At 35.2% G+C, this 19,838-nt stretch overlaps 2 protein-coding genes across 4 annotated transcripts; both read left to right on the top strand.

The window, feature by feature from the left end:
• Positions 1-3,284: 3,284 nt before the first annotated feature.
• On the top strand, positions 3,285-8,064 carry LOC113874622 (subtilisin-like protease SBT5.4). The gene is made up of 11 exons (XM_027512837.1): positions 3,285-3,371; positions 3,535-3,644; positions 3,728-3,825; positions 3,924-4,088; positions 4,876-4,981; positions 5,502-6,045; positions 6,174-6,268; positions 6,401-6,646; positions 6,754-6,868; positions 6,997-7,210; positions 7,529-8,064. Exons 1-11 carry the CDS (start codon positions 3,285-3,287, stop codon positions 8,062-8,064), a joined length of 2,316 nt encoding a protein of 771 aa, XP_027368638.1.
• A 6,347-nt stretch (positions 8,065-14,411) lies between these two features.
• LOC113846025 (probable galacturonosyltransferase 4) lies at positions 14,412-19,367 on the top strand. Of its 3 annotated transcripts, XM_027473823.1 has the most exons (11): positions 14,585-14,716; positions 14,811-14,942; positions 15,092-15,293; positions 15,442-15,476; positions 15,575-15,619; positions 15,743-15,821; positions 15,959-16,194; positions 16,932-17,200; positions 17,395-17,752; positions 18,004-18,579; positions 18,766-19,319. In XM_027473823.1, exons 3-11 carry the CDS (start codon positions 15,191-15,193, stop codon positions 19,039-19,041), a joined length of 1,977 nt encoding a protein of 658 aa, XP_027329624.1. In that variant the 5' UTR covers positions 14,585-14,716; positions 14,811-14,942; positions 15,092-15,190; the 3' UTR covers positions 19,042-19,319. The 3 variants fall into 3 exon arrangements, with proteins under 3 accessions (XP_027329623.1, XP_027329624.1, XP_027329622.1); XM_027473821.1 differs by lacking the exon at positions 14,585-14,716 and having other exon boundaries at positions 14,729-14,942; XM_027473822.1 differs by having other exon boundaries at positions 14,412-15,293; positions 18,766-19,367.
• The last annotated feature ends 471 nt before the right edge of the window (positions 19,368-19,838 follow it).

Below are 19,838 nucleotides of genomic sequence, written 5' to 3'. Positions count from 1 at the left end.
CTTCTTCTTCTTCTTTTTGGGTCTCGAAAGCACAGAACAAAGAGGGTCAGGAAATGGATAATAAAGCCCAAAAGGCAATCTGATTAGGCCATGGCTCTGCTCTGCTGATTGACATTACTTAGCTTGGGCTTAGGTGGTTGCTTTTGGTTCTACACACTACACTCTATTTCTTGAATACTATTCAGACCCAAGAAAATAAAATATTCCTCCCATTTGTACAACTGAACATTGCAGTCTTATATTTTCAGCTAGATTAATATTATATCTTTCCTCTTATAAATATACAAAAAAAAAGTAATAGTTTTTTCATTCATTAAGACAGTTTATGTAAAGATATTGTGGAATTATTTTAAATTATTCTGTTAACAATACTGTTTAGTATGAACTATTTTTCACTTTCTAACTATTCAGGAACGAGGTGACTGTAAGAATAAACAGATAATAAGTGATTTCAAAATATAAAATTTTCTATATTAAAAAAAAAAAAAAAAGGTATTCTGTTCTCTACATTGTCACTTTCATAAAAATAAAAAAAAAATAAAAAATCTTTATATTTTTATCTGGACCAAAAATTGAAAGCGTAAAATTGATGGCTGGAATTCAAAACTCTAGGCTCCAAAAAATTACATGAAGCTTTGCACCGAAGTTCCGCACACACACAAAGTATAATTATTTCGAATTAAATGTTAATAGATTAAAATTTTATGAATTGATCTTTACATTCGTGTAATGTATGAGATAAGTTTTTCTTTATTATTTAAAATAAAAAATGTTTTGATTTCAATAATCTGATCTTGAGCAAAACTTGGGTTATTTAGAAATTAAAATAACCTCATCTTATAAAAATTTTAATATTTTAGGGTATGTTTGAAAGGTAAATTTTGGAAAAGAAAAAGAAAATATACTTTTTTAATTATAAATTTAAAAAATTATATATTATTTATGATGACTAATACATTAAATTATCTCAACTTATATTTTTTATTTTAAAAATATATTAATTTAAATAAATTTATTTAAAATATAAATTTTGTCCTCTACTCTACTCTTGTTTTAATCTCTCTTTCCCATCAACCTTTTGAGAAAATTTATCTTCATGTATGTCTAATTCTTCAATAAAACTATTTTAAACATCCATCTTAACTGTTAGTTTTCTTTAATCTAATCTTAATTTAAATTTGAATTTCAAATTTGTCATAATTTTTCTAATTTTAAAAATCTTATCTCTTTAATTTAATCTGAATTAACACAATAAGTATTTATTATTAAAAATTTAAGTATTTATTAACTTTAAATTTATAAAAATTATTAAATTTTAAAATATTTATAAAATTTATTTTAATTTAATAATAACTATGGAATGTGCAAAAATGCATTAGCTATTACAAAAGTTGATTTATGAAAAAAAAAGACTTGAAAGATTATTCATAAACTAGAAAAATTGTGTTTTTCATGTATGTTGTTTAGATTGAAAATACTTTATACTCAAAAGTCGATTCCATTCAAACTATTTTATAGGTTGTCAGATTGAATTTCATTTAGATTTAAAACCAAAATCACTCAGTAGGAAAACAAGAAAACTAATAAGAATAGAAGGGTGATTTTTCTTTTCAAAACTTGCAATCCACAAAAACTTCTATTGTCACTGTGAAGCTTAACGTAACTTACTTTAGAGAGAGAGAGAAATTTGAGCCCAATTATGGATTTTATCTGTAACTCCTGTTAGTCAAGGATGTTGAGCGAGTGACGTCTGATAAGTGATGAGTGAACTTGTGCTTTGTATGACCTCGTAACAGTCTCAATCAGTCCTCTTTACTAGCACAAAAATAATGTACAATTTATTTCTTTATGGCTTTAGAGAATCACAAACCATTGCATACAGCATCTGTTGGCTATACCCTGGTGACCATTCTTCATCATCTATAACAATAAATGAGGCCAATTCGAATGCTGGGTTGTGGAAACTGTTTTGTTCACAACACAACGTAACATATATAGGGATCATTACAGTATATGTATGATCATTTATAATATGGTTATTATATATATTATGGCATCTATGATTATTCATTAGGCAGTGTGGAGGGTAGAAAGCGTTTTTCTTGACACAAGAGACATTGGTACGGGCACGTAGCACATGACTAAACAAGAAAAGAAAAGAGGAAACCATAAGGGAAAGGGAAAGGGGCAACCCCTATCCAACCTAAAAAATATATCAATCATGCATAGCCGTAGGATAGGAGAGCCACCATGTATGGTTGCCGGTTGGAGGGCTTCTGCTAGCTGGGGCCAGTGTTAGCTCACTGTCGTCAAACTCACTCAATCCCAGTTCAAAGTCATACTCATCATACATATAAGTTTGCTTTGGCAGAGAATGTTTGACAAATTAGTTTGAATTGAACCTACGTGGGCGTGGACATGAACAATACATGAGAGGGAGGGTTTTAGCATGTCTTTCAGTGCATAAGACTTGTGCAAAATCCCAAGTGTTGTAAATTTGGAATCAATCAACGTGTATACTTTATTCACTCATGAATTAGGATCAAGCAAATCATTGTCATAATCTATAAATTATGCAAACGTATTTGATGACATGACCATAAAGCAAAGCCAATGCCCTCTTTCTGTCCTATTATGTTGGGTGGAAAAGTTTTTCGTTTATTTTATTTTTATTAAAAACACAAAAAGAGAACCAATTACCAACCTCTCGAGGTTTGTGCATGTGCATGAGTGATGAGTATGACTATAGTCTACTCTCAGCACCACCTTAAAAGTTTAAAAAAGAAAAGTAAACTCTCGTTATGTATAAGCAGCAGATGCAGCAGGCGAGCAGTACCACTAACTGTACATCCGCAGTAGTTCTTCCATAACAGGAGAGATTTTTCTGCATTCGTACTTGTTGTTTTAGACGGTTATCTCTTCCTGATTTCTTGATTTTTCCTTGAACAGTTTAGCCATTATTTTTGGCTAAAATCTCTTATCCTAACTGAATCATGATCACGATGAGATTTCCTTCATTTTCGGCATTTTGTTCACCCTCTCACTCTTCTTTCCACTTATTAATAAGAGCTTTGTTGCGTGATACCTTTTCACTTCAAATCTATTCTCCCAGCATTAGGAAGCCCTTTTGCAAGACCAGGGGAAAGAGCTAACCTCTATTACTCTTCCTCTATCTCACTCACCTTCTCTTCTCTCTCTCTCTCTCTGTCTTTTCTTTTTAATTCACGTTTTTGAATTCTCTTTTCGTTAAAGAAGGCTGAGGCTGTCACCTTTGTGAAAGAAGAATGTGGTCTGGAAAGCATTCAATTTTCCTCTTACTCTCTTTCATTCTCTTTTCTCTGTTCCATGCACCTGCTTTTGCCACAAAAAAGGCAAGCTTTATGTCACTGTTATCTCTCTCACTTGAACACATTGGTTACTTCCGTTTTTTGTGCAAAGCCCACTCCCTATGTTCTTTCAAGTTTTCATCTTTTTGCTTTTGTGCAATCGTTAAAAGTTAAGCTGACTCTTGGGTCAATTTTTTTTTTTTTGAAGTCCTACATAGTGTACTTGGGATCGCATGAGCATGGTGAAGGAGTTACAGATGCTGATTTTGATCGCGTTAGAGATACTCATCATGAATTTCTTGAATCCTATGTGGGAAGGTACACACTATTTGAATGTACTAGAGAAAATAAACTTGCATTTTAAACTCGAAGCATGTTCATGAACTAACGTTGTAATGCAGTTCTGAGAAAGCGAAAGAAGCAATGATATATTCTTACACAAGGCACATCAATGGCTTTGCTGCCATGCTAGAAGAGGAAGAGGCAGCTAACATTGCAAGTAAGAATAGAACATACAAAACATTAATTGTTCTCGGCACGAAGAATATTAATTGAAATTCCAAACTTACAAAAGTTAGTGATGTGTGTTCGATGCAGATCATCCAGACGTAGTGTCAGTATTCTTAAACAAAGGAAGAAAATTACACACTACCCATTCGTGGGATTTCATGGATCTCGAACACAATGGTGTTATTCCCTCTGATTCCATCTTTAGGAAAGCCAGATATGGTGAAGATACTATCATAGCGAATTTTGACACAGGTAGTTTTGTTCCCTTGTTTGTGCTATTTGGACATTAATGTTGCCATAAGTTATTCAAATAAAGTTTTAATTTTTATTGAAATTAATATTTTAAAAATTATACTTCTTTTCTATGTATTTTTATTAATTATAAAAAAAACTATTTTTTTATTATTATTATTATTGGATAGTTTAGGGGATTTTGACTATAATGTGCTATGGTACAGAAGCAGGCATTCTTTACGTATCGAGAGTTAAAATTTTGAAAGGTCCTATCTGCTGGTTCTTTCTTTTGTGCTGACTAATAAAAGTACCGTAACTTTCTCTGTTGTCTGTCATAGTGTCATTGCCACATGCATTCTTTTTATTTTCAAAAAAATATAGAAAAATGTGCAATCACTATCCACTTGTCAAAAGCATCATCTGTCTTGTTTGCAGCCGTGGAAATCACTTTGGCGTGGACCCTTTTCATGTGTGACAAATCGCCGGTGACCCATTATGTTTTCTCAATATCCCATTTCAAATAGCACCGTGTCATTTTTTATAATTTTCTAAGTAACTAACGTTATATTTCAATAATCCATACGTTGTTATTTCTCATACATAGTATTGATAGGAATACGATATTTACACAAATAAAGTACCTCACAAATTTCTCACTGTTTCATCACTTCTCAATTCGTCCTTTTTAACTTCTCACATCCAATGTTCCATATCCCTCCAATTAAGTTTTTGTGCCCATAAATATTGTGCAAGAAAATCGCTTCTATTGTTTTCATAAAGTTTGATTAAAAATTATGTGTTGTAGGTGTATGGCCAGAATCTCCGAGCTTTAGAGATGAGGGCATGGGACCCATTCCTTCAAGGTGGAAAGGAACTTGTCAGCATGATACTACTGGTTTTCGTTGCAACAGGTGATTAAGTTTTTTTTTTTTTTTTCACTTTTTTTTTATCTGTTTCCACCATATTTTCCGTATTTATACAGTCTGTTTTCTGGTTAATGTTTAGCTGTATTTATATTTTCTCTTTAAAAATATACTATCCATTTAGTTAGTTGATGAGCAGTATGCTTTGTTTATGAATTGCATGTATCTTCGCAGGCATTAATTAAAACGCAAGAACCACGTCTATTTCCATTATTAAGTTAGACGTTAAATCTTACTAATTATACCACTTATACATATGGTTATTTCACCATAATCACCGCAAAATAACTGTTCAAATAAACACTTGCATCATCATCTCATGCAAATAATAATAATAACAACAATATTTCTTCATGTTACAATTTCTGTCTTTTAATTTGTGTTGTTAGTCCACAAATGAAGGTATCAAATATAAGATTATGCTACTGCAGTTGTAGCTTAAAAACATTGGCGCAATGAAAAAATTGAAATATCTAACTGTTCTACCTTTTTCTGATAATACATGCAGAAAGCTCATAGGAGCAAGGTACTTCAACAAAGGTTACATTGCTTACGTGGGGCCAGCAGCAATGTTTAACAGTACGCTCAACACACCACGAGACTATGAAGGTCATGGATCACACACGCTATCAACACTAGGAGGAGACTTTGTTCCTGGGGCAAATGTCTTTGGCTTGGGTAATGGAACTGCCAAAGGTGGTTCTCCTAAGGCACGCGTTGCAACCTACAAGGTGTGCTGGGCACCAGTTAATGGCAATGAGTGCTTTGATGCTGATATCATGGCAGCCTTTGACATGGCTATACATGATGGGATTGATGTTATTTCCCTCTCTCTTGGAGGTGCTTCCGCCGATTACTTTGATGATGGTCTAGCAATTGGAGCATTCCATGCTACTCAGAAGGGAATCCCTGTAATATGCTCAGCTGGAAATTCCGGACCAACTCCTGGAACCGTTTCAAATGTTGCACCTTGGATATTAACAGTTGGCGCAAGCTCCTTGGACAGAGCGTTTGACTCTAATGTGCAACTCCACAATGGACAGCGCTTCAAGGTATTTCTTTTGACCTGTACTCCATTAATATTGTCCAAATTTTACCAATATTAAAGATAATTAATTAGGCCATGTTTTTCTTTTCCCACTTCCATTTTCCTCTCTAATATTTCATCCTTGATTATTAGGGAGCAAGCCTTTCCAAGGGTTTGCCGGAAGACAAGCTTTATCCACTCATTAATGCTGCACAAGCAAAATTGGCCAATGAATCAGCTGAAAACGCGTAAGAACTGTGCTTGAAGTCCGTTTTGCTTAAATATCCCATTTAAGTCATAAACATTTCCCATCTTCTTTAGTGATTTTGATTGAAAGTACAACATGGTATTTGGTAACGTGCTTGGCCTTGTGTATGTAGTATTCTTTGTAAGCCAGGAACAATAGACCCTGAGAAGGCGAGGGGCAAGATATTGGTTTGCCTTAGAGGTGTCATTGCAAGAGTTGAAAAGAGTCTTGTTGCTTTGGAGGCTGGAGCAGCTGGGATGATTCTTTGTAATGACATATTAAGTGGTACTGAGCTTATTGCTGATCCTCATTTTCTGCCAGCATCACAAATTACCTATGAAGACGGTGTTGCTGTCTTTGCCTACATCAATTCAACCGAGTAATTAATCTTTTTATTGCTCTCCTCATACATAGTTTACTAAATGTAAATACAAGAAGATTAAGTGTTTCAACATCTTTAATGGCTAAATGATCAATATACACCAGGAATCCGCTAGGATACATTCAACCACCAAAGACCAAGTTGGGGATAAAGCCTGCTCCAGTCATGGCAAGTTTCTCCTCTAGAGGGCCCAACACAGTCACTCCAGAGATCCTCAAGGTTCAAAAATTGTGTTTCATTGCCCATGAGTCACTTTCATAATTTTTGTTTATTTTTCAAAGTGACTATTGCAATTAACTTATGGTATTGGATGAATTCATGGTTTCATTTTCTTCCACCCTCTTCAGCCTGATGTCACCGCACCCGGTGTGAACATTATTGCTGCCTACTCAGAAGCGAATAGCCCGACAGAGTTGCCCTTTGATAAGCGCAGGGTTCCTTTTATCACCATGTCTGGAACATCCATGTCTTGTCCTCATGTGGCTGGAGTTGTTGGCCTCCTCAAGACTCTCCACCCTGATTGGAGTCCAGCAGCTATCAAATCTGCAATAATGACAACCGGTAAGAACATTATAGTATTTATATATGATTCGACAAAACTTAGGTTTTTCTTTATTATATTAATTAGAAAATAATATCAAAAGTATTTATAGTATTACACTTTCAGTTTTTTTCTTTACAGTTTTGTTTACTCAACTAAGATTTTGAGTATAAAAATAATAAATTTTTATAAAAAAATATTTGTTACATTAAAGATATCGAAGTGAAAAACATATTTTATATATTTTGGTTTTTTATTAGAAAATTGCATGAATAATGTACTCATGTATTGCGGGCAATCTGACATGAATTTTTGTTATGGAAAATAATGTGTTTCAGCTAGGACAAGGGACAACACTGGTAAGCCAATGCTTGATGCAGAAACTGTGAAGGCGACGCCATTTGCCTATGGGTCTGGGCACATAAGGCCAAATCGTGCCATGGATCCCGGCTTGGTCTATGACATAAGCATCGATGATTACCTAAACTTTTTGTGTTTCCTTGGTTATAACCAAACTCAGCTAAGCACGTTCTCTAGTGCTCCTCATCGTTGTCCTGATATAATGAGCATCCTGGATTTCAACTACCCCACAATATCAATACCTAAACTCTATGGCTCAGTTACTTTGACCCGAAAGTTGAAAAATGTTGGGTCACCAGGAACTTACATTGCAAAGCTTCGTGTACCATCTGGTCTTTCCATGCATGTGCAGCCTAATGTGTTGAAATTTGACAGCATTGATGAAGAGAAGAGCTTTAAGTTGACAATTGAAGTTACGAGACCAGGTGAGGCTCAAGTATTTGGAGGTCTAACTTGGTCAGATGGCAAACATCAAGTGAGGAGTCCAATCGTAGTTGGGGGCGTTAGAGGCTAGCTAGATCATCAATCACATCATGTGCATGTCCATCCATTCATAACACGTAATTAGGATGACATCTTTTTCTTTTCTTTTTCGTTTAGATGATTGGGAGATTGGGAAAAAGGTAAATGCATAACTTGGAGTATTCCTCTTATCATTTTCTTTTTATTACTTTCACTTGGAAGAACTTCAATTTGTGAATTTGAGAAGGAAATAAAATGTCTATTTTATTTTAATATAATCATCGTTTAAAATTTTGTAGAAGAATTATTTAATGTTTTAAATTTAAATATTATTTCACTATATCGCCTTCATTCTTCATTAATATTCTCTCCTTTATAGCTTATGCATATATCAAAACATGGGTATAAAGTCAAAAAAAATAGTAATAAAGTCTTTTGGTGCATTATTTTAAAGACAAGTAATATATTGGTTATAATTTTGCACACTTAAAACTTAGACATAAAAGCAAAATCTCATTAAAACTTGATTCCGGTTATGTATGAGTAAAAACTCGTAAATTAATAATTATACTCTATCATGATTCATAAACCAACAAGCACTTGGATTTAATATGATATTTGTCATTGTGAACTCAAAAAGGAGAAATTTAGCGGATCTCACAGTCGTGAACTCACCCCATAAACTAAAAGCCTAAAACACTTTGACCTTGTAAGAATTTTACAATCACAAACTCTTACGAGAGAAACTAATCACAAGAATTTAATAGGATTTCACAATTCACAGGCGAAAAAGATGCTCTCCCTTGGAGAAGGGCTGAGCTTAAATAAATTGTTATTCAAAACGATAACTAACCTCCGTGTCTTCAATTCAGTTTTAAGCTTATAATTTGTTTACCTCACCAATTCAATCTTTCATTTATTTCTTCTAATTTAGTGTTCACGTTCTCAATGTACTGTTTCATAGCTTGTAACATCATGAATCTTCATGTTTTCCTATCAAAGTGCTTTATAGGAGCATGAACAGTTCTTGTGAGAAAATTACAAAGAGAGCAGTTCTTTAGGAGCATGAACAGTTCTTGTGAGAAAATTAGTTTTTATTTTCACATCTGTATGTATTTCTTTATTCTCTTTGTTAAAAAAAAAGAGAACAAATTAATAGGATAATTTTTAACATTAATAGAGAGAAAAAGAAAGAAAGAGAGAATGGATGATTCACTTTTAACAAAGAGAAAAAGAAAGAAAAAGAGAATAAATAAATACATACAGATGTAAAAAAAAATTAATTTGTTAGCGTAAAGAAGATGAAGAGAGCATACTAACACAAAATGAAAAGGTACTTACATATGAAAAAAAAAAAAACTAATTTGTTAGCAAGAAAAGACGAAGAAAAACTAATTTGTTAACATTGAGAAGATGAAGAGAGCATACTAACACAAAATGAAAAGGTACTTACATATAGAAAAAAAAACTAATTTGTTAGCAAGAGAAAACGAAGAAAGCAGACTAACAGAGAAGATGAAGAAAACATAAAAGAGCATAGAAGAAACTGACAGTAAAAGAGACCAACTTTGTTAGCTACCATGTAAAATAGTTTTCTGCAATGTTGTATTTCTCAATAATATGCTGTATAAATACATGAAGTTGTTGCTGGAAAATTTAACAATTCTAATAGATACGTTTAAAAAATAATAAATCTAAAATAACAACTCCTATAGCAGCTTGAATTTAAATAACAAATTGTTTGTTAAGCCTTGTTAACAACAATTTGTTATAGCAACAATTTGTTACGATATTACCCCCCTCAAGTAGGAGCATGAAGATTCAAAATGCCCAACTTGCTCATCAAGAACTCGAACTGAGGTTTGTCCAACGCCTTGGTGAAGATGTCTGCGAGCTGTACTGTTGTAGAGACATAAGTGGGAAGGATATTCTGTTGTAGAACCTCATTGCGGACAAAATGACAGTCAACTTCAATATGTTTGGTGCGTTCATGAAACACCGGATTTTTGGCAATGTGCAATGCCGCTTGACTATCACAATGAAGGACTATAGGTCTGGGGTGAGCAATGCCAAGATCAGAAAAAATCCCTTTTAACCATTTGAGCTCACAAGTAGCTGTGGCCATGGAGCGATATTCAGCTTCAGCTGAAGAGCGTGAGACAGTATGTTGTTTCTTGGTTTTCCACGAAATAGGAGATTGGCCCAGTTGGACAAGCCAACCAGTCACAAAGCGACGGGTAAGAGGACAACTAGCCCAGTCAGAATCACACCACCCGTGAAGCTGGAGATCACAGCTACTTGAAAGTAATATACCTTGTCCTGGATTGCCTTTGAGAAAGCGAACCACCCGGAGAGCAACGTCCCAGTGCACAGTATGAGGTTGCTGCATAAACTGAGATAAAGTGTGCACACTAAAACATAGCTCAGGACGGGTGAAGCAAAGATAGATCAGGCGCCCAACCAAGCGACGATAACGCTCCGGGTTATCAAGAAGTGGCCCAGAGTCTGAGGACAAATGGTGATTTTGCTCTAATGGAGTGCTAGTTGGTTTGGCGCCAAGAAGACCAGCCTCAGAGATAATATCAAGCGCATATTTGCGCTGACAAAAGAAAATTCCCGTTTTCATCAGCTCCATCATCATCTTCAGGTACTCCATATCCTATTGCTCACTATGTTAATTGTGACCGATTTTTTGTGCCCCATAGGCAATTCCTTGCAGCACTTACAACAGAGAGAGCAAACTTACAGTGAAAGAGACCAACTTTGTTAGCTATGAAAAAGAAATGCGTTGAGCGTATTCATTTATAAATGACTTTAATAACATTAGAGAGCGGTTCTTTATTAATTACTCTCCAAGAATGAGATTAGAGAGAGGTTCTTTATTTTTATTAACTACTCTCCAAGAATGAGATTAGAGAGCGGTTAATAGAGGCTCTCAGAAGTATAGTACCGCTCTCAAAAGTATAGATCTGAGAGCGGTTAATAGAGAACTCTAAAAAATATAGATCTGAGAGCGGTTAATAGAGAACCCTAAAAAATATAGATTTGAGAACGATTAATAAAGAACCGTTCTCTAAATATATAATTACAAAGTAATTTTTATTAACCGTTATCTAAGCGCTTCAAAAACTCATTTCTTACATAGTGGTTGTTAAGTATATTTACTAAAACAACATATGCGTTCATCAAAAAAGAAAAGAAAAACTACATATGCAGATTTCCAAATGGATCATTTGATAGTAGAGGTCCCAACGAGGTTTCTCTTTCATGATCCTAGATTCGGGCCATTATAAGACAAAACGACAAAAATCACAAAACGACCTGCCGTAAGTCGAGTATAAACAGCATGTATCTCAAGCCAACGCTTACCAAATAACTACCTCGTTGATTCGTTAACAAAAAATCAGAAAATAAAATAAAAATAAAAAAGAAGCAATTCCAAAATCAAAACGAAAAGTGGGGTAGCTTGAAATCATATTTGTAGTCATTACCTAGCCTAAAATAACACTTAAAACCAGCATCAAAACGCAAAGTTGGTTGCGTCACAAGCTACAGCACATCACCTTCCGTGATTAGGGGTGTAAGAGTAGGAAACGTTAAATATATAACCCCTTCATTGTGGTAACCAAAATTAGAGACGCAAAAGAAGGAGCCAACCCCTGTCTCGAATTGCTTTGTTGGTCTCTTAGACAGGCCACGGGGTAAGGTTGGATGGCATAAAAAAAAATGTGTGACAGTGTGCTCATGCATGTGTTTCTGCGATGAGTTGAGCGACGGTTTTAGCTTAATATCGCGTGGCGTGTGTGTAACCATCACCATTTCTTATCATTCTACATTCACATACGTTACCACCATACCAACACATTCACACATTATTCATATACGTACCTAAGTTCCTCGCTCTCCCTTCGCCTCAAGACTCGTTAAGGTTTCCAACTACGTATACCCTATTACTCTTTAGATCATCATGTTTTTATATAATCTATTTCATGGTTTTCACTTTTATAGTAAATCTTGTTCACCCGTTGTATTTAGTTGATTCAATCTGAGATGAGGAAATGAATGCGTTGATTAAGAATATGATCTTGCAAAGCTATGCGAGCTTTTGTGCTTGATTATGTGTCAACCAATTAATTAAGTTGTTTGTAAATCTTGCAGTGACAGAAACGCTATCTGGGTATTTACAAATGGAGAGGGAGAAGATGAAGAGAGCAAGAGAAGGAGATGATCAGAGTGAGATGAAGTGTTCTGAGAATAACAAGAAGGCACAGAAGAGGGATGTGTATGGCATAAACTTGATGAAGAACGTGGAAAAAGAGGAAGAGAGTTGTTCAGAGGCATGGGAGTCCCACTTGGGATTTGGGGTGTTTGATTTCCCTTGGCTGAAAGATGGTGTCACCTCTATATCAGAGGAATACCTGTTGGATTTTGAAGACAATTTCGCGTCACTTCTAGAACATGATGACGCTTCCTTTAAAGCTTTTAGTATTGATTTCTCCGAAGTATATGGCTTGTGTGAGACTCCAGAGGCATGCGTGGCTCATTTTCCCGAAGCCAAGTTGGAGGATAGTGCATGGAAGCCATTTGAAAGAGATGTGTTGGAGCTGGAAGCAGAGGATGTGGATTGCATTTGGAGTTCTCTGCTCAATCAGCCTATCTAACGAAAGTAGCAGCATTGAGGATAATTGTTTGATGTTAATAGTTCATTTCAGATAGAATCCACAAGAAGGTAAATTGGGGTTGGGTGTAAAATATTTAATAATAGTCCTAGTCTTGCTTCATGATTTTCTTCTTTCTTTTCCATTGTAAGTTATATCGTAAATTGGAGGTGGTGGCCATGTTGATGGCACAATGAAGATCATAATTCTGAAAAATTAGAAAAGGGATAGGAGCAATAAACTCTATAATATATTAATTATGATTTTCTATATTTTAAAAATATTAATTTATAGAACAAGTTCTTATATTTTTTCTATAAATAAATCAATCGCAAATAATTTATTGAATTATGTATTTAAAAGAATGTCTCACTGACATTTTTAAATAAAATATGTCTGTTTGCAGAACAACCCAAAATAGATCCAGTGACAGAAGAGAACAGAAGTGACAATGTAGATTAGGTAGAATGGTTTCTCTTGCATAGGGTAAAGATAATTACTTTAAGGGATTGAAGTAATTGAATTATAATTCCAGTTGTTGGCAAACAAAGCCACCTACTCTTCTGTGCTATTTACCTTAATAACTCTCTTGGACAAGCTTCAAATCGAAAGAAATATGGTTCAGAAAGGAATAAAAAAGTAATTAATTCAAGTAGGGAACAAAACCAACAATAATGGGAACAAATTAAGGTTAGAGTCGAACTCAAAAGCTGACTTTCTCGCCAGCGATGCAATGCAGCAGGCACTTGTTGTGAAGACCAAACGTGGGATGATTTGTCTAACTAAAGACATAAACTAAACTAAGGCCCAAATAAACTTTTAGATAAGCTTTTGTAGAAAAAATTAATATAAAATTAAAGCATTAGATAAGTGTAGTATGATAATATTGTATATCTACTATTACGGTGAGTTATGAGAAATGAACCTTGATTTTTCTGAGTAATTGTTGTTCAATCCAATCATTTCTCTATGTAAAAATATGATAGCTAACAGTTTTCTGTCACGTCTCAACAAAATCTATGTATTTCCTTAACAAAATGCGGTGATCAATCTGGACAATACCTTAATAACTGCCCTCTCTTGATTGTGCCGACACTTTTTCATCTGTATCAGCGACGTTGTAGCTTGTGGCTTTCATTCTTAATTTCGTGGTCCAGCCAAATGTGTCGAAAATCTAAATAAGGTAAGAAAACGATGCCAATACCACGTGTCCTTTCTTCTTTACCACCTTGAGTTTTTCCTTTTTGTACTCAAGTGCATTTGTTTCCTTCTCCATTATTCCTGGTTTAATGCAAATGAAGAAACTGATGAATTACCAACTTGAAACATATATAATTATAATTTTTGAAGGGGCAACACAGTATATTCCATAACCATGAGTAAATCTTGACTCTTGAGGCAATCATTGAACCAACGAGGGCCAATAAGAGATTATTTATCCTTTACATCAATAAAATAATTATAATTTTAACTCATGCACTAAGTGCCTAGAATAAATTGTATATAATCGTCACAATGATTAACAGAAATTTCAACTGAACAACCTGTTAGCATTGGTATAACACGGTTCTCAAACATTTAAAGTAAAAAGAAACTACAAAAGTGTAATTGAAGATGATAATTTCAATTTCACGTTTAATGCTTTTGGGATATGCGCGTCTGGTATTTATTTGTGGGGTAGGGTTGAAGAGAGAAAGAAGACAAGAGTTAAAAATAAAAGAGATTAATAAAAGGTTTAATTAGACAGAGTTGGTACCATTGGAAATACGGCGATGAAGCGTGCGTGGGGATTGCCTTATTGGGGAAGAGAACCTGACGGGGCATGGACACGTAACAGCCGCGCAATCATTAATAGGAAAAATCAATCTTAATTTTGTTTTTCACACTTTGCGGGTTTTAATTTTCAAACATTCATTCTGTGTGGTTTTTTAATTTAAGGCTTATTAAGGGAGGAAAAAAAGTTGCCGTTATCAAATGGTTATAACAGAGACTGCAACAAAGATAAACATTCATTTATTATGTTAGTGATCAGTGATTAGTGATTTGGTATCATCTCTCTCTCTCTCTTCGTGTTCGTCAATCATCAACCCCCACTGCTTTTGCTGCCATTTATTATCTTCAACCTCCTCTCATTTTCTAGAATTGCTTTTGCATTACTACAAAATAGCGGCTTTTGGAAAACTGGTCCTATTTGCTTTGTGGTTTGAGGCCACACTCTCAACGCATCTTTCTGTCTTCCTACCCCAAAATGCGTTTTACTCGCCAATTCAATGTACGTCATTCAGATTCGCTTCTTCCTCCTCCTTTTCTGCATTTCTCAGATTTGTAACCTGCCCACAACATTAACACAAACTGGGTTTGTTTTACTGCCGAAAAATTTGTGTTTTGGGTTGAAATTTCTCTGCTCTTTGATCTTATCAGTGCCCTATAGGATAGAATCTGCATGAGAAAGCGACCAAGCTGTGGCTCCTTGGCGACACCAATTATTGCAGTGGTTGTGAGTTTGGGGTTTGAGTAAAGATGGTGGCCACCAGAAATATTGTGTTGTTGTTGCTTTGTATCACTGTTGTTGCTCCGATTGTGCTCTACACTGATCGTCTTGGCACCTTTAAGTACCCCTCCGGTGAGTCTCTCTCTCTCTCTCTCTCTCTTCTTCATTTGCTAACTCATTGGAAAATGTTTTCTCTTAACACATGTTCCTGAATCTTCAAAACTTTTGCAATAACCTAAATTCTTTGTATCTTCGGATGGTTTTTATGTGCATTTTGCAGCTGAGCAAGAGTTTATTGAAGATGTAACTGCTCTTGTGAGTAATATTCCCTTAAAAGAAAGTCATTATTTGTTTGAGTTGAATGAGATCTCTGAATTAGTAGGTTTTCTAATTCTATTGTTATGTTTTGTCAGGCTGTTAGTGCGGCAGACTCTGGTCATTTAAATCTGCTACCACAGGTAAAGCTTCCATCCTTCCTTTTCCCTTGTCCTTATTACACACGCCTATGGAGAAATTTCCTTTTATTGATGCATATACGGGTGAAGAACTAAATGCTTGATAATTTCTCATTTTGGAAAAAGGAAACTTCTACGGTCCTTAAGGAACCTGTTGGTGTTGTATATTCAGAGGACCCGACAAACACAGAGAATCTGCCTCAAGGTATTTTGTTTGTTCTTCTATGCTCAGCAAGATGATTTATTTCCTCCCCTTCTTGTCTGGGGTTTGGTTTCTTGTAATTTTCACTACTGTCTATCTTAATTGTTTGATTGACCTAGATTCGTGCATTGTTGAACCAGGGGAGCATGTATCTGCCAGGGTATTGTCAGCTACAAATGAGGAAGGAGTAACTAAAGGGAAGAACCCCATCAAACTGGTGACGGATGGAATTGAGCAAGGAAATCAAAGCAGCCACCCAGAGAAAGTTGAAATTAGTGGTGATAGTGTAAATGGGGAAGATGCTATTGATGTTGATGACCATGATGTGAAACTTGCTAAACTATCTCATGCTTCTGGTCAAGCATCTGAAACTTTGGTAAGTGATATATCTGAATCGTTCATTTTTGGTTCCAAGATTTCTTCAGCTTTAAGCTATCGATCTAAACAAATTATACACTTTTATCTTTATGAATGGGTTGTTCATTATATATCAGACATAATATTTTAGTATACTTGAGTGGTTCTGATGCTTCGGCTTTGAATTGGTAATCCTATAAGTAATTTAAGATCTGACTGTTTGCATTGATAGCTTTGCCATATTTCAATCTTAATTGCAAGAAAATCAGTTCATGTTTTAATGTCCTCTTTCATCAAGTTTAACACGTCTTGGACCAGACTTGTATGCCCTTCCCGTTGAGACACAAAAATACTTTATATAGGATGCCATCATGGCAGTGAAATACAACATAGACGTGTTCATTGGTTCAATCCTTTTTCTTCTTTTTCTTTTCTGCTTTTCTTGTTCTTTTTTGGCTTTCACTAATATGTTTTATGTAGTGTCTCAAAAAAAGCGTTAAGGCTGAGACAATCAAAATGGGTAAAAGTTTCATGTTTCCTGGACCATGCTTGTATAATTTCAACTATTTCCTTCCTTGGCCCCCTGAACAAGGAAAAGGGATAAATAAGTGTTACCATCAACATGCATTACTGCATTTTCAAACCATGTTTTTTTCATAAAATGATCTAAATATATTACATTAATAAAATATAGGTTAATCAACCTCAATGCCAACTGAAATTTTCTGCTTTACATTTGGTAAATCTTTCTTTCAGGTCACTAGGCAGGAACAACAACATACTGAATCTTCTGGCAAAGTAAATACGAAAGGGCCTGTACTATCAGTAACCGATAAGCATTATGACCAAACACCATTTGATGCTAGGGTACGGCAACTAAAAGATCAGCTCATCCAGGCTAAGGTATTTCTTTCCCTTCAGGCAGTAAAGAATAATCCCCACCTCACTCGAGAGCTTCGATTACGGGTAAAGGAAGTTTTGCGAACACTAGGAGACGCTAGTAAAGATTCTGACTTGCCTAAGAAGTAAGTGCAGCTTTAAGAATTTTGTTACATATGTCATCAGGTTTTCCTGTTTTGTTATGAGTGTCAAGTTAGTTATTTAATCTTTAAATTTATCATGCAGCTGCATATAAGCATGATAAATTACTCCATTTTGAACCAAGCCACATTTTGTTCAGTCCTTAGTCTTACTTTATACTTAAATTATACTAATGCAGTGCGAACGAGAGAATAAAGGCAATGGAGCAAACATTGATGAAAGGAAGGCAAATTCAAGATGATTGTGCTGCTGCTGTGAAGAAGCTTAGGGCTATGCTCCACTCAACAGAGGAGCAGCTTCGTGTGCACAAGAAGCAGACCTTGTTCTTAACACAGTTGACAGCAAAAACATTGCCTAAAGGTCTCCACTGTCTTCCATTGCGCCTTACAACTGAGTATTATAACTTGAATACTTCTCAACAACAATTCCCGAACCAGGAGAAGTTAGAGGACCCCCGACTATATCATTATGCAATATTCTCAGATAACATTTTGGCAACAGCTGTTGTTGTGAATTCTACTGCTGCCCATGCCAAGGTAAATTATTTCCACAGAAAATTCTTGAGTTGTTTTTATCTGCCAGGATTTGAAACACCATTGAAAATTTGGCATGTCTCTACAGTTACATTACTACTGTGTCCATTTTGACAAAGCAAATGTTTCCATTTCATTTAGCCCCCGAGTTAGTGAAGAATTAAAAATGAAAAGAAAGAAACCGTTTCAATATCAACGGTGACACTTTTATTCTGATTGAAATCACTAATAATGTTATTTTAATAAATTTGCAGGACCCCTCAAAGCATGTTTTCCACATTGTCACTGATAGGCTCAATTATGCAGCAATGAGGATGTGGTTTTTGGTGAATCCACCAGGAAAGGCAACCATTCAAGTTCAGAACATTGAAGACTTTACGTGGTTGAATTCAAGTTACAGTCCAGTTCTTAAACAGTTGGGTTCTCCATCTATGATAGATTATTACTTTAAGACTCATCGGGCAACTTCTGATTCAAACTTAAAGTTTCGGAATCCAAAGTATTTATCTATATTGAACCACCTTCGTTTCTACCTGCCTGAGGTCTTTCCAAAGCTCAACAAAGTACTGTTCTTGGATGATGATATAGTTGTGCAGAAGGATCTAACTGGTCTTTGGTCAATTAATTTGAAGGGAAACGTAAATGGTGCCGTAGAAACTTGTGGAGAAAGTTTCCATCGTTTTGATCGCTATCTCAACTTCTCAAATCCTGTTATTGCAAAGAATTTTGACCCTCGTGCATGTGGATGGGCATATGGTATGAATGTTTTTGATTTGATCGAATGGAAGAGGCAAAACATTACAGAGGTGTACCACAACTGGCAGAAGCTGGTAAGCAACTGCAAGTTTATTTGTCTGAAAAGTCACAATCTGCACGTATACTAAATACAATTTTTGGTGCTTATTTCAAGGTTAAACTTGATTCCGATGAAGATTAAATACATTCACTGTTCTTGTTTTGTTTTATTAATTTGAGTTGTGAACTGATTTTTCTTTCCTAATTAAACTGGCATACAGAATCATGATAGACAACTATGGAAGTTAGGAACACTGCCGCCTGGTCTTATAACATTCTGGAAGCGCACTTTCCCATTAAACCGATCTTGGCATGTCTTGGGCCTTGGCTACAACCCCAATATCAACCAAAAAGATATTGAACGGGCTGCTGTTATACACTACAATGGAAACATGAAACCGTGGCTTGAGATAAGTATTCCCAAGTTCCGAGGTTATTGGACAAAGTATGTTGACTATGATCTTGTGTATTTGCGAGAATGCAACATCAATCCATAGATGGATCTCATGGTATGTTTAATCTTGGAAGTTTTCTTGGTACTAGATATGGTACAATTCACCTTATAGGTCTACAATTCCATCTGTGTAGGGCTTCTATTTTTTAAAGCTTTATGATTCTTTCTGTACACATTTTTCCTGTTTTGCATCAGTCATTTTTGGATTTTGGCATGCAAAAAGATCCACAGCCAAGATTAGGGTATCTATTTGCGACCTTTGACCGCATACCTGCTGAGATGCAATCTGTACTTGTAAATGAAATGTGTCTAGAGTTTTTTCCTCTGGTTGTGTTTTTTATATATTTAATAGCATCCAACATGTATAACCTATGAAGCCCGGACACTTCTTTTGCCTGAGGTGTGTCCAATACCGGTACTTTCCCGACACTTGTTTGACACGTGTCACAAACTCTTCATTACCAGTGAACTTCAAAATTATGTTTTCTAAAAAGTATTTAATTTTGTTTCAATTGTTCAGAAAACTCAGCTTAAAATATAATATAAAATATTAATAAAATAGTATCTCCCAATATGCTTGTAAGGCTCATTATCATAAGAGGTTGAACCTAAAATGATCTAAAAAATTGAATTATCTCTCTATCTTTTGTTGATGTGTTTATATGTAGTTTCATTTAATTTGATCTCTCACAAGCACACATAGAGACAGGCGTTCTGGTGGTAGTTGATGTGCTTAGTTTACATTAGCTGTGTAGGTGTTTGTGTTGGAGTCTGTTGTTCATAGTGTATATAACCCTTGTTTAATCTTGACGGCTTCCTTATTGGGGCATTATCGTAAAT

Source organism: Abrus precatorius, unplaced genomic scaffold, assembly GCF_003935025.1.
Source record: "Abrus precatorius isolate BTA unplaced genomic scaffold, Abrus_2018 Scaffold8, whole genome shotgun sequence".
Taxonomy (NCBI): domain Eukaryota; kingdom Viridiplantae; phylum Streptophyta; class Magnoliopsida; order Fabales; family Fabaceae; genus Abrus; species Abrus precatorius.
Note: the sequence above shows the minus strand (reverse complement) of the source record. Positions and strands in the feature narration are given on the sequence as shown.